Below are 14,157 nucleotides of genomic sequence, written 5' to 3'. Positions count from 1 at the left end.
ATCATCTCATAGAAAGAACCAGAAAGCTACATAGTGCTGATTTTGCTTACTGACCGGAATTTCACATGAAGTATTGCTAACAACCATACACTCAACATTTTACAAGTTGGGCATCACCATTACCTTTCACAACTGAACTGGTATCATCCTTTATTTATAAAACAAAGGGTTCTGACTGGTAAACACCTAATTCCCCTGAGTCTTGATGACAAAGCCCAACATAATCTTCACTCTAGCCATGGAAAACTCAATTTTTATTTTTTATGATGGCTTTCTAGATCATAGCATTGTTCTGCAACAAAATATCTGCTGAGCCATACATTAAAAATAACATGAGAATAAGCTTCATACCCCTCCTCTAAGATACAAGTTGCAACAGGCGCCTATTCTATGTACTCAAGGAGTCATAAAGAGTGGAGGGGGAAAGAGTTGGGGAATGGACACCAAACACAATGCATAGTTAGCTAGATGATTCAGAAACATACATCCCACTTATGCTCCTGTGTCTTCTGACGAGTTTATAAATTTTAAATACGCAGATATGAGACCAACCAAAGCAAGCTCTCAAGAAGAAAATACTCTTTTTTTTTGTAGGAAAAATTTTCCGCAAGTTTGTTCTATTTGGTAAGACTTCTGAGTTGCTTTAGGTTCATTCAGAAACTTTAAATGCTCCTGTAGGAAACAAGGGTTGTTCAATGCCTCCATTCTCTGAAAGGAGAATAGATAATTTTCAATAACTGTGACTGTTTTCATATTAGTAAAAGGTTATGTGAGACTCTGGTCTCTTTCTAAAGCAGCAGCTAAATTCAGCAGCCACCTCTGAAGGTTGATTTCTCTCCTTTGAAATACATCATTTGGAATACAATATTTATTATTAAGATTAAACAGAGCAGGCAGAGAGAAAAATATTTGAGGAAAAGAAGGTGAAGTCAGACAGACACTTTCTCAAGCTCAACTAAACACAAGTACAGATTTAAGAATTACAGGACTAAATGAGGAAGTTTGGAAAGGACCGGCAACTGTCAAGAACAAGAGGCTGTTGAGATGTCTGTTGATAAGTACTGATATGAATGAGTTAAACACAGCTTACAGTAACTGATGCATCTTTCCTGTGAAAACCCTCACAGACACCTTTCCCTCCATGTGACAAAGCAACAGGTAGCTCGACTGAAATGGTAAGAAAAAATTGTGGAAGTGCAAGAAAACCTCTTCATTCAGCTGTGAAGTCACCAAGCAGAAACCCACAGACATAAGTTAGTGGGATCTTTTAGAGAGTCATTTGCTGAAAGAGACAGAAAAAGGCTACCAATGGGTACTCGAAGATCATAACTGACATGGAAGAAGCCCAAGTGAAAAAATTATGCCACTGAAATAAGTTTCCTATCTTCCTTAACAAGGTCTTTTCAGATAATGGCAAATTAATCCTTTTTGGCTGGTAGTATAATTGCACTGTGCCAGGACCTCAGACACTCTGTCTTGATAATCTAGACTAATTTCATTGACCAGATACATCATCAGCATTGGATGAAAAACACTAATAAAAGAGTTCAAAGGTTCCAGCAGCATGCTACAAAGTGTTAGTTACACACATCACCAAGTGCATGAAGATTTCTGCACAGCGCAAGTTACCCTAAAAACCTTTAATCACCAAAATAGTTTTCAGAAAGATCATTTATTAAAACCAAGAACTGCTGGATCTAGAACCATCACAGTGCAGCATTCACTAAAACCTGGTTAAGAAATAATGTGACATCAAAAAAAAAGGAAATTTAGTCTGGTTTTCCAGCTTAGAAAGTTTCCTCTGTTCACACAACAGCAGTATAATTGTCTCTACCATCAGTGAAGAGGAGAAAAAAAGGCAGATACATGTATACCTCTTAAAACAAGGATTACCTTTCAAGGTTTCCAGTAAGTTTTTGGCCACAAACCAACAGATGGCTTCAAAGAAAGGAAATTTGAAAAGATCTGGGGTTTTTAGCCTCTTCTCCATCTCGTAACACCTGAATAAATAGAAACATCACAAAACGTGAGTATTTTAAGTATCAAATTTATTATTCAACTATGTAATCATTCCAATTGACAAAATGTCCAAAATAAAATAACCATGGCCATGATAAAGAAAAGAAGTTAAGTACCACATGGTTAAATCCCAACAAGACCACAGACAAGACTGAACTCTGGTCTCATCCAGGCTCTGACCTTATCATGTTTGACTGCGGCACTTCTAAGAATAAAGTTGGACTTCATAAAACTAGGATACAAACCCAATGTGTGATCTTTTAACAGATGGAATTATATCAAGATTCCACTGTAATAAATAAAAAGAATATGTTTAGAAGACAGCTCCACATCTTGGACAAAAACTAAATACAGCTGCCCTTAGAGCAACGTTGACTCAAGGACGCTCATTTCAACTCAGTGTCGCACACCTGGGCTTGCTCAGTTTTGTTTTACTCACTTCTACGAATCTCAAAAGTAGAGTTTTTCTTTTTTTTTTCCATTTATTCACTTAAATGTTTGCACACCCTTCATTTTGCTTTTGAAGCAAACTTTGTAGAAGTGAAATAAGAGTATGTGCTTGATACAGTCTAACTGAAAATGCCACTATTGTCTCTTTGAGAGCCTGCACCGATTTGATCCTGGTTAAGAGCATGAAGAAAAATACCCATTAAAAGAATATCCTACTTAAGAGGAAAAGGTATAGGAAGAACTGTGACTAACCTGAGCTGCATGCCGATATTGAGGTTGTGCAAAAAGTTTCCTCCAAAAGCCATACAATCCTGAGATGTAAGCACAGCATGAATCCATCCTGAAACGACAGATTCTGAAACTTAATACATACATATAACTTATTCTATGACCGTTCTTAAACGCACATCTAAGTAAAAACATTGTACCTGGAAACAAAAAAGCAAAGTAGTATTCTGTGCAAGGAACAAGCAATCTTAATTTTAACAACATGTAAATTATAGTGTTTCAGAAATCTAGCTGAACTGTAGCTTTCTGAAGGACTTGAGACGAAGACTTTTTTTACTGGGGGCAATATAGGGAGGCGTGGAATGCAAGACCGCCAGTGATTTTTCAAGTAAAAATTCCCAAAAGTTTTCCCTCCTTTCAACAAAAACAAGCAAGCCAGGAGAGGAAAAACACACTGAACAAAAGATAAAGTCACAAAAATAAATTCCTTTCAACATTTACATGTTGCTTACAGTAACTGAGCTGTTTGCACAACATAAAAAAGTAATTTAGCAATAACTGAAGTTTCTCAAACAGGAACTCAGTAGTTTCATTAATTATTCTAACTACAGACATCCTAATTCCAGTGAAATTACCATCAGTTTAAAACCCAATCTAGCAACTCTGACTGTATAAACTTGTCACATAATTGAAATATTGTCCTTGTGAACTCCACTATTCAACATGGCAAACCATGGCCAACATGATGCTATCAGTCTAGCTGATTACTACTGGATAGTTTCAAGTAAGTACACAAAAGAACATATGCTATTAGCTTCCCAATTAAAAACAGTCACCTTTAAAATTTATACAGCGCAGCTTTAATGTAAATAAATTACAAATAGAGTTTCTTCTTTCAAACCTTTTTTTCTGATTTTGCATGCATATGAGTGATCTTTTGACAAAAGATGAGTTGGCCACACATCTGCAGGTTACTTCATGGTTTGACTGAGTGTAGGAAAGATGCACAAATACAGAAAGCTCTCCAACTTGAGGCAAAATCAGACCAAATCACAAGCAATTATACATTGCAAACTACCATTAAATCATTGCCCAAATTCTGTTAAGAACAATTATTTCTAGTTGTTGTGGTACCACACATAAAAAGACCTGAAACCTAGCAATGATGCTGACTAAGCAGCACGCCTAGTAGGTAGCCTGGGAAGTAAGTCACCAAATGGTCAGTGTCTGAGGTAATGAGATGTCAGAGAATGCAGAATACAATGGCACATGCAACCTAATGGGGGCTTTTTAATTAACACTCTACATTGTTCGGTTTTACATCTGTTCGGTTTTACATCTGTTCTTTGATAAGTGCAGTGCAATGAAGACTGCCTTGCATTATCAGTTGCATTTTGCATTTGCTCATATGGTTTCATTTTTTCACTCTTACCACCATCACAGTAGATGAATATACCTCTGACTCTCCAAGGAATATGTGTATTTCAATCCTTTAAACACACATCTCCTCAGACATTGACAAAACTGAAAACAAAGCATCCTCAAGTTCCATCTACACCAAGGATTTTTATGGCATACCTGTATCAACTAAAGGATTACATTTTTTTTGCGTTCCTACTTGCTATTTTTATGCTGAAGTGTTGATCAAGGTCTATGTAACAAGGCAAGAAAATTTGGTGTCGACCACCTAGAATATCTTGAACAGTATTTAAATAACTCTCCAGAGCCTCCCAGTAGGTGCTATTCATCTACATGCAAGATTAATTTTAAATCAGAAGTCTACTCTGAACATATTTCAGAGATTATAAAATAATTATGACATCCACTAGCATCAGTGCAAGCAGGAACAGCAGAAGTGGTTTTCAGTAGCGATCAGGGTTTTTTTTAAAGCCTTTAATCAGTCTTACAGAATTTCTCATTTTTTAAATGCCTGTCTTGAAACCTAGTTTAATTTATTGGCTCTTACACTATACTCCATCATAGGTATATATGTATATGATTGTGTATGTGTGTATGTACAGACACACACGTATACACACATTAACATTAAAAACTACCATTTTATGTGTATACATACTTAAATAAACATACACATTAGAAATAATAATTTTATGATACTTTTTAGCCACATTATAGTGAGAGCTCAGATTCAGCTCATTACTTCGGAAGCAGTAACTATTTTCTAAAATCTGTGAGTCACAATAAAGTTTTGTTTGGAGTATCTTTCTGTGTTTTCTTAAACTTAAATAAGTTTAATTCAACTTAAATAAGTTAAACTTAAATAAATAAATAAGTTCAACTGTCTTGGTGTTCCTCATTTCTTAAAAATAATGTGTAATTTACCAGATGCTATTAGGTAATGGCTACAAGAAACACTGCTAAACAAAATGAGAAAAACCATCCCTCTGCATAATTTTTAAAGTAAGCTGCTGAAATGCATTTAGGAACTCTACAGTTTCATAAACTATATCTACAAATATACTTCTATTTTTAATAAAAGGAATTAACACGTGAATTCAATTATATATTCTTCTGTTTTATTTAAGGACACTTTCATTTCAATTCAGAGAGCCTCCACAGGCTCCACCACAGTTTAGATTTCCTGCTGACAGAAAACAACAACAAAAAAAGGGAGGCACACCCACCCAACTTTTATTTTAAAATCTTTAGCCCGCAGCATAAGAAGTTTATGTGATGTTTTTGTAATAATTTCGCCTAGTAGGTTTTATAACATTCAAAAGCTGTAAAAACAAGGTTGTATTATAAAATTAAGCTATGTAGTCAGTCTAGATGTCTATCAAATGATGAACAATGTGTGTTCTCTGAATTGGAACTATTTCCCTGATATCCACATTAATTTGTTGTCTTATAATTGGGTAACAAACACCCTTTCTTTCCCTGGTAACTGTTCTTATTGTCATGCAATCTCAAAAGCTCATTACTGGTTTTGAAAATCTGAATTTCTAGATTTTTTATTATTCTCTCTTATCCAAAATTTTGGGAGAAACCAAATGTCGATAATGAGACCCAAGGTGACATATATGCTAAGTCCTAGCAATAAGGATAAAATCTTACCTGTTGGAACAAATAACGTGTGTCCTTGTCTCACAACACATTTGTAACATTTGTCAACCTTGTCCCCAAAATATACTTCACTCTGGGTGACAGATGAACTCCAAGACTCATACAGAGCCAAATTTTCATCAGTGGGCTTGATCAAATAGAATATCTTTTCACCCTATTAAACAAAAATATAAAATAAGTGAATGTCCCCCTGGAGGCGTACTACAACCTCTGAGTCATTCCTAATAAAGTAATGGATTGGTCTAAAAGACAAGTATTCCTTAGGTCCACTACGAACACTGGGGCTTCCTAGCCCCAACGTTTCACAACTGTAATCCACCAAAAGCTTAGTCAATAGTACATTAATCACTTGGTGTCTTGTGATGTAAAGAAGCAAACAAAACAAACAAAATCTTTCATTGGAGTATAAAAAAATCCAGCTTTTATAAACAAATTATGGATATGTGCACACATGCCAAATGACAAATTGCAAGATGAAACCACTTTGCCTCTTCTATGATGTATACGTGGCAGAAGTTTGTGAGAAGAATAAACTTGAGTATGTCAATGATTTTTATTCAATTTATTTTTTCATACTAAAACCTCACTCTGTCACCTACCAGTCTATTAAAATGATCAACCAATTATCATCTAGAAGTCACCAACAGCACGCTAAAATAAAAGCGCAAAAATGCAACACCAATAATCAGTGATTCACTTTCAAGCTCCCCCCCCTGCTTTTTAAGCACAAAATTTCACACAGGTGATGATTCTAAACAGGTGATCATGCCACAGCAGATAGCTGCACACCGAATAAATTTTGTTTCGCACAGTCATAAGTCAAGGAGCCTTCATACCCAGAGAACATGGTACCAAACTGATGTTCCTCCAAAATCGATATGAAAATCAGTATAGCTGTCCTGGACACCCATCAAGCAATACTTCTGAACAAAAGGCTTCGGGAAGACAGAATCATCTGGCCAATAATTTTCCACCCATGAAAGTTTTCTGGCAATATCTGGTACTTCCACTAATTCAGACATCCTTTTAAAACAAACAAACAAAAAAGAACCATAAATATAACGAAGAGCAAGCACATGTCTTTCTAAATGATGGCTTTAAATTTTTGTTTCCTACAAAGTTATTACTTATGAACTAACTAAAATGCTGTATACCCACATTACACCACAGTAGCCGTCTACATAAAATACACAGCCTCCTATCTTTCCCACTACATTATATTATGTATATTAACATTATATTCCTACACATACTGTTCAACTTCGGGAAAACCACTTCCTACATTCAAGAAATTGAAGTTAATACTCACTTTGTGTCCGAGAATTCCAGGCTGATCACATTCAATACTTTTGGTCGGTCAGGATTTGTGAAATATTTAATATAATTATGGAGCTTCATTTTACTGTCTGCTTGTCTTGCTACATCTATTACATCTATCACTTTGTCACCACCTGTGAAAAACAGGATGACTTTCTTAAACCTATCACAGATAAAAACAGCCAAATAAGGTGTTTAAGAGAAATTTAACTTTTTTTCTAGCCTTTATCAAAACATTCCTGCACAAAAACTTCACTACTATTAGTTTTCTCCTGGAACAGAGACACATCAATATAAACCAAGTTTTTATTAGGTCTAACTTTAATTGCTATAATCAGTTAAGGACAGAACTGAAAACACCCTAAAAATAAACTCTCTTTCCTGTGGTTAACCAAAAAGAGCAGTATAGAATGACTGCAATTGGTTTAAAAAAAAAAAAAAAAGCGGCTGCAACTGGAAAGACTTGCAAGGAGAAAGTTATCAAGGCAGATCTATTCCTCACTCTTCCTATTTATCATCACCACAGCACTTCAATATTTAACACAAAGACCACTGAGAATTCTTTACAAACAATAAATCCTACTGCCCACAGCTTGTAATTCTTAGCAAACTGCACTAAACTTGTGCCATAATTGGTAAGTTTTTAACATTAAACACTATGCAGGTACTCCTTCACAAACATCCTACAAGCCCACCCCAACACTCCTTATATACCTGCATTAAACTTCAAGCACACAGTAATTTAACTGAAGTACACTTATGACAATTATTCATTTCTGAAGATAACAAGGACTGGTTTACATTTTGCATATTTTAAAGTGATATATCTGTAAAACTGACAAGCAAGAAGCAGTCTTTAGCCAAAAGAAAGGACTAACATCATTATAACAGTAATTGTTTTATACCCATTTACTTATACAAAGGTCAAATTTGACAGTTAATTTTTGAACGCTGGAATATATCTAGATGAACATTATAAACATAATTACTATAAAATTGCAAGTTAGTAGCATCTTGATAAATTCCAGTTGGAATAGTATTTATTCCGTTTTCTTATTTTTATTTTCAGTAATAGAAAGGTGAATCTGTGGCATTCCAATTTTTTCCCTAAATTGGAGCATCTGGCAGATCAAACTATACGTAAGAGAACGAGAAGACCAAGTTTCTCCCTGAATCTGAAGAGGCAGCATTCCAAAAGAGAAGATCCAGAAGTATCAAAACTATAATTACACTTTAAAGCAGAACACGGTTTATAATCATCATAATGGTAACAACATTCCATAAAATACATATTTCCTCTGTTCCAGTGCTGTTGTAAAATGCTGATGGACAGCAAACCTACTTCCAGTGCACATCATTGTATCAGGCTACCACAAGAACACAGGCAAGGCCATACGCAGACTTCTCAACTGCACTATATGTCACAGGAAACGTCACACTGCCATCAGCTCCGTCTCTGTACGTCTGTACTGCACACTTACAAGAGGTTGAAACAATTACAGACTGTCAAGAGATCTGGTAGGAAAGAAATAAACGGCCCTTGGGGAGCTCTAGCTCTCCCACCAAAGGAAGCCAAGGTGGGAAATTTTCCAGGAAGAAACTTTTAATTCAGAAATGCCAATTTACTGAGCCCAAAACATTAAGTTTTGCAATATCCTAACCAACGATCAAACTTTATTGATCACAAAAGTGATTCATTCAGTTCCCACAAAGAGAACACTCTTAAAAGACATTATACTTTGTTGGTTTACAAGATGTAGCAGAAAAAAACCCCAGCATTCCATGTTTAGGTAGCATCAAAATTAATGTTTTGAAAGCTGAAAAGTAAGACTGTACTCCTATCACATACCTATCACACATTAAAAAAAAAACAAGAGAGAAAAAAAACCCTGTAGCTTTAATTTTACCCTCTGCTAGTCTTCTGGTTAGAAGTAATTCAATTTAGAATATATATGTAGCACTCCGGAAGCTCTTATTATCATGCAAATATTTATTTTCTTTTCAGACAGGTTCATTTGCAAGTACTCCAGTGGGACTCTTACCTACATAGCATTCCATATCTGAAACGGAGAAAGTTGGCAGAGGAATTCTGAGCCCCAGACCATCTAATTTACAGACAGGATCATTTGTAAGTACTCCAGCATGACTCTTACCTACATAGCGTTCCACATCTAAAACGGAGAAACTTGGCGGAGGAAGTCTAAGCCCCAGACCATCTAATTTAGGAACCATAATGGGAACATCAAACCCATGTTTCTCCAAGTATCTTTGTGTCAGCTGGCTTCCATGCATTTTCAAAATTACTTCATCCGCACTGGTGGAAAGAAATAATGGAACATTAGCAGAAAAGTACCTTCCAAGCACTACTGAAAAAACATGTCACAGTTTGGGGGAGGACAGATGGGAACGGCTACATTTGAATCCAAAAGAAGTAGACCCAGTACTATTATATTATTTACCTCAAAGACAAAGAAAACCACCTAAACCAGCAAGGAAATGTTTATTGTCATGCATAGCCTGGGAACTCATAGTCTTTCTATAGGACTGAACACAGTAATTTAAGAGGATGGGGAAAAGGAAATCTCAGAGAAGGCATTAAAGTACATTTAGGTAACAACAACGAACTCCTTTAAAGAATTGTATGTCATTATGTTTCAGTGAGACAGCCAACGGCAGGCAGCTCAGGATGAAGTTGCAACCATGTTTCTCCACTTTCCTCTAACGCACGTGAGAATGGATAGACTGCCAGCTCATATAAATGTTTTATGTTATTTGGAATGAAATTGAGGACTATTCCTGGACTAGAGGAATAGACAGACAGTATTCTGACAGTACAGGCACAAAAAAGAAAAACAAAATCAAACCACTCCTGCTACTACCACCGCTCCCCCACAAAAAGAAACGAACAAAATCCCCAAAAATCAAAATCCCCACATCACCCTACAGCAGTCCTGACAGACAACACATCGCAGTGCAAAAGTGAACAGGGGAAGCTACTGCTTGAAAAGGCAAATGCACCCATCTGAAACAGCGATGGGGCGGGGGGGATTCTAAAGGAGGAGGAAGTCTTCCTCAACCTTCATTTTCTGAAGCAGAGAAATGCTAGTTGCCTCCTCTAAGACACACTCTGCCAACGTTTCTCTATTTTTTTCCCTGAAACATGTAAGTAAGCTTCTGTACCTTGGGAAAGAGCGAGCCCGCAGCTGCTTAATGAAGGTCCGTGTTCCAGCCTGCACCGGTTTGGAGCCATCATCCAACTCTGTATAGTCATGTCTATGCCAGTTCCTCCTCTTCTTCACTGTAAGTTTCATAAGGATTAAACTTTGAATTAGTTAAATCAGATGGCTCAGATTAGCAGTCAACCCATCAGTGAGCCAGACGTGCCCCAACCACATTACTATGATTCACAAACCTTATTGTTTATGCAGGTGACACTCTACCTATCCGCAACAAACAAAATCTTGAGGACGACACATGACAGCTATCCTCTAGATTTCTGTAACTCCTTCTTTGTGAGAACCTCAGTGCACGCTACACACAATGACTTAAGACTCCATACTCAGTGCAGCAGCAGCCTGAAAGTTGTCCAAATCTAAAATATCAGCTACAAAACTAGAAACAGAATTTTAAATTCCTAAAGCTCAAGACTTTTTTTTTTTTTAATAAACAGAGGAATTGTGCCTCTGCAAGATCCACAGCCTTTATTTTCTGTACTGATCTAATCCCATTGTGCTCTCACCATACGAGCATACTACTATTCACTACTATATGCTGTTCGAAACCAAACGGTCTTTCTTTTATCCAGTGCCCATCTCCATAATAGTTTTGGGTGTAAACTGTTTTGGGCAGGTGTGATCTTTACTATACAAGCACAATTCTTATAACACAAGCAAAACAATCAATTTCTGAGTTGTTTCAAACTTTAATGCAGTGTTAGAACATATTAACAAAGAACAGAGGAAAAATTAATGTTGTATTACAATTTTGAGAATCTGAAACTCAATTGCATTTTTAACAGTTCCCTATACTTAAAGGGTCGAGGAAAATTACATTCTCATAAAAACTGTTGTGTTGATCTCCCCACAACAAATGACAGATACGTAAATGAGAAAAAAAAAAAATCTATTTTCATGGAGTCACAGAATGGTTTGGGTGGGAAGGTACCTTAAAGATCATCTGGTTCCAACCCCCTCCTGCCATGGGCAGGGACATCTTCCACCAGACCAGGCTGCTCAGAGCTCCATCCAACCTGGCCTTGAACACTGCCAGGAAGGGGGCAGCCACAGCTTCTCTGGGCAGCCTGTGCCAGTGCCTCACCACCATTATTCCAAAAAATTTCTTCCTTCTATCCAACCTAAACCTATCCTGTTTCAGTTTAAAACCATTATCCCTCGTCCTGTCACTACAGGTCTCAGTGAAAAGTCATCTTCTTTCTTATTAGCTCCCTTTACATATCGAATGGCTGTACTTCGGAACATGGTAAGCTGTATGCAGCCTCCCTATTTGAATTTTTTGGCCTTAAGTGAAGCAGAGGACAAAGTGACTTATGATACCATTGTGAACTTACTGCCTGTCTTCAAATTTTCACTATTTTGTGACAGATTATTTCATAATGGATATTTCATCAATTCATCGCCATCAACCACTCATTTTGTATCTTCATTTATAAGGAGCACAAGCTTACCGCTTTAAAAGGAAGCCCTCGGTTGTATTGTCTATCTGTTTGTTAGCCAAATGTACTTTGGAACACTTTCTGTCTATACAAATCAACCTGTATCCCTTGTCCTCAAACATTCAACAGGCTGAGAAACCCTATTAAATTCCTAATAGGAGCCTCAACAAAAAGGACTGCCATCTCATCATCTGAGAAAGAAACACCAGCACTGCTGAACTTACCACCTTTCTACTGACTTAACAGCACACCATTTGCCACATAAGAAATACGCTAATGGCCCAGTAATTTTCAGGGAGCATTTCACTTTTTCCTAGAAAAGCCAAACTCCGCTCTACAACATTAAATAGTTGCTACTGGAAGACTGCCCCAAGCAGATTTACTGAGACCAGATCTATAATTTAACTAATATTAAGCAGAAATTTAGTTACATCTGGTGAGGAAACACAGAAGAGGGAAAAGCTACTGTTACTTGTCAAAACAAATGGTGATTTACAGGCATGTACAAAACAGTCTGCAATGCAAATATGACACCCAGCTAAACATTAACACAAATTTGAACTTTATGGAAGAGCTCACCCTTCAGTTTACTAAAGTCATGATGCACCAAAAATCTAGAAAAAAAGTGCTAGCAATACTGAAAACACAGCTAATAGTAACAGGAAGCTACGGATTTAAGAAAGGAAAAGAAAAAGCTTCCAAGAAGAAAAAAAATTGTGGCTTCTCCAGAAAAAACAGTTGGTTATATAGGAGTAACTGACATCTTATAATCATTACACATGAGGCAATTATTCTTACTGATAAGCCGTTTCCCGCAGAAGTTACAAAACATATCTTTTAGAAGACATTTAAGAGAATAAACTGACATTTATAGCTATTTGCTAACCCGAAAACCAGTGCTGAAGAGCCTGCTTAATGAGCCAACTATCCAAATACAGTAAAACTTCATAAATAATGAAGCCAGGTTTATTAAGTTTTCAAAGCTCTTTTCTCAGTTATAAATAATAATACAAGAAATTAGTGGCCAATACTAATTTGCAAGAGAGTAGTTTCTCATAAATTCACTGCTGTTATAACAACCCATTAAAGTTGTAAAGTGATACAGCTGCTCAAGAGATTTTATAGCACAAAACCAACCTCTAAAAATCTGTCTTTCCAATATTTAAAAACCAGAAGTTGGGTTTTTTGCTTTACTTACTATTTGGCAACACACATCATCTTTCCGTAAGCAAGTGAACACTGAAGAGCAGAAAACAGTAATGAAATTTTTTCCCCGCTTACATATCTCTCAATTCTACAGCTTTTATAATCCCCAAAGACATGACAATAACAGTTGCAGGAAAAATTATTTAACTGAATGGATCCTCATGTTCAAAGTAAAACAAAAACCCTAACAACTACGTAAGTTGGAATGCACATATAACACCTTCCCCTCCCAATTACTCCAAACTAGTGGAAGGAAGTAGTGTTTGCCCTTGCTGTTCCTGAGAACTGAGGCACAACCTGCACAATACTACAAATACACACACTGAAAGTACACTAGACAGTTGTTGGAGGGGTGAGAAAAATAAAGGAGTGTGCTGGAAGTTTTCACGATTAATCATTTAGCATTTTACATAGGTGGCTGCTTGCTAAAGGTCTTGTAAAATTGTTACTCGTCCAAATCAAGAGAAGGATTTATTTTTGGTTGAAATATAAGAAGAAACTGATTCGTTAATTTGATCTTTATATCTAACTATGCAGTAGCTTTCATTATTGAAACTTTTACATAATAAATTTTGAAGGCTACTGAAAGTAACCATCCATTTAGTAGTATGAAGTACGTATTTCTCGTATAATTTTAATACCTTTTTTCACTATGCCATTTGATTAGATGGGATTATATACACAAGTGTCTGCTGAAACCACAGATACACTTGCCCTCTTAAATCAAACTGCTGAATTTTTGTCTCTTTCAAAACTCCTTTAGACAAAGCGATTTTAGAATACGAAGCTGAAAATAAAAAATGGTTTTTTTACCTACATACATAATTTCATATGACTGAAGCACTCTGGAGCACTGCTGCAACACCTGAAGTCATGAGACATTATTAGTCTCTCTAAATACTAAAGTAGAGCCCAAACCACAAGCTGTCATAGATTTGATTCTGATAGCTTAGCTGAGAACAATTAATAAAATTCCAGGTGAACACATATTTCAACATACCACCTCTGCTTGGGTTGATAAGTGACATGTCTGAAGCTTCTACTATATCTAGATGATCTACTTACTTGAGGCAATATGAAGTAATAAGGCTAATTTTTACCACAGATTCTTGTCTTTTTTGAAAAGAATCCCAGCACAAAAATCCCTCTTATCTCACTGTCAAATTGCTGCAGGTGAGACA

At 36.3% G+C, this 14,157-nt stretch overlaps 1 protein-coding gene across 1 annotated transcript in view; it reads right to left on the bottom strand.

Moving 5' to 3' along the window:
* KDM7A (lysine demethylase 7A) overlaps positions 1 to 14,157 on the bottom strand; it is an 80,024-nt gene that overhangs the window by 26,008 nt on the left and 39,859 nt on the right. The window contains exons 3-9 of the mRNA XM_075428135.1: positions 10,279 to 10,396; positions 9,252 to 9,412; positions 7,091 to 7,232; positions 6,618 to 6,804; positions 5,773 to 5,935; positions 2,722 to 2,809; positions 1,894 to 2,000 (exon numbers count right to left, since the gene is read on the bottom strand). Coding sequence (XP_075284250.1) covers positions 1,894 to 2,000; positions 2,722 to 2,809; positions 5,773 to 5,935; positions 6,618 to 6,804; positions 7,091 to 7,232; positions 9,252 to 9,412; positions 10,279 to 10,396 — 966 coding nt within the window. The remainder of the gene's footprint in view (positions 1 to 1,893; positions 2,001 to 2,721; positions 2,810 to 5,772; positions 5,936 to 6,617; positions 6,805 to 7,090; positions 7,233 to 9,251; positions 9,413 to 10,278; positions 10,397 to 14,157) is intronic.

The sequence above is a fragment of the Opisthocomus hoazin genome, chromosome 8 (genome assembly GCF_030867145.1).
Source record: "Opisthocomus hoazin isolate bOpiHoa1 chromosome 8, bOpiHoa1.hap1, whole genome shotgun sequence".
Lineage (NCBI taxonomy): Eukaryota > Metazoa > Chordata > Aves > Opisthocomiformes > Opisthocomidae > Opisthocomus > Opisthocomus hoazin.
This window is presented reverse-complemented; position numbering and strand designations above follow the sequence as displayed.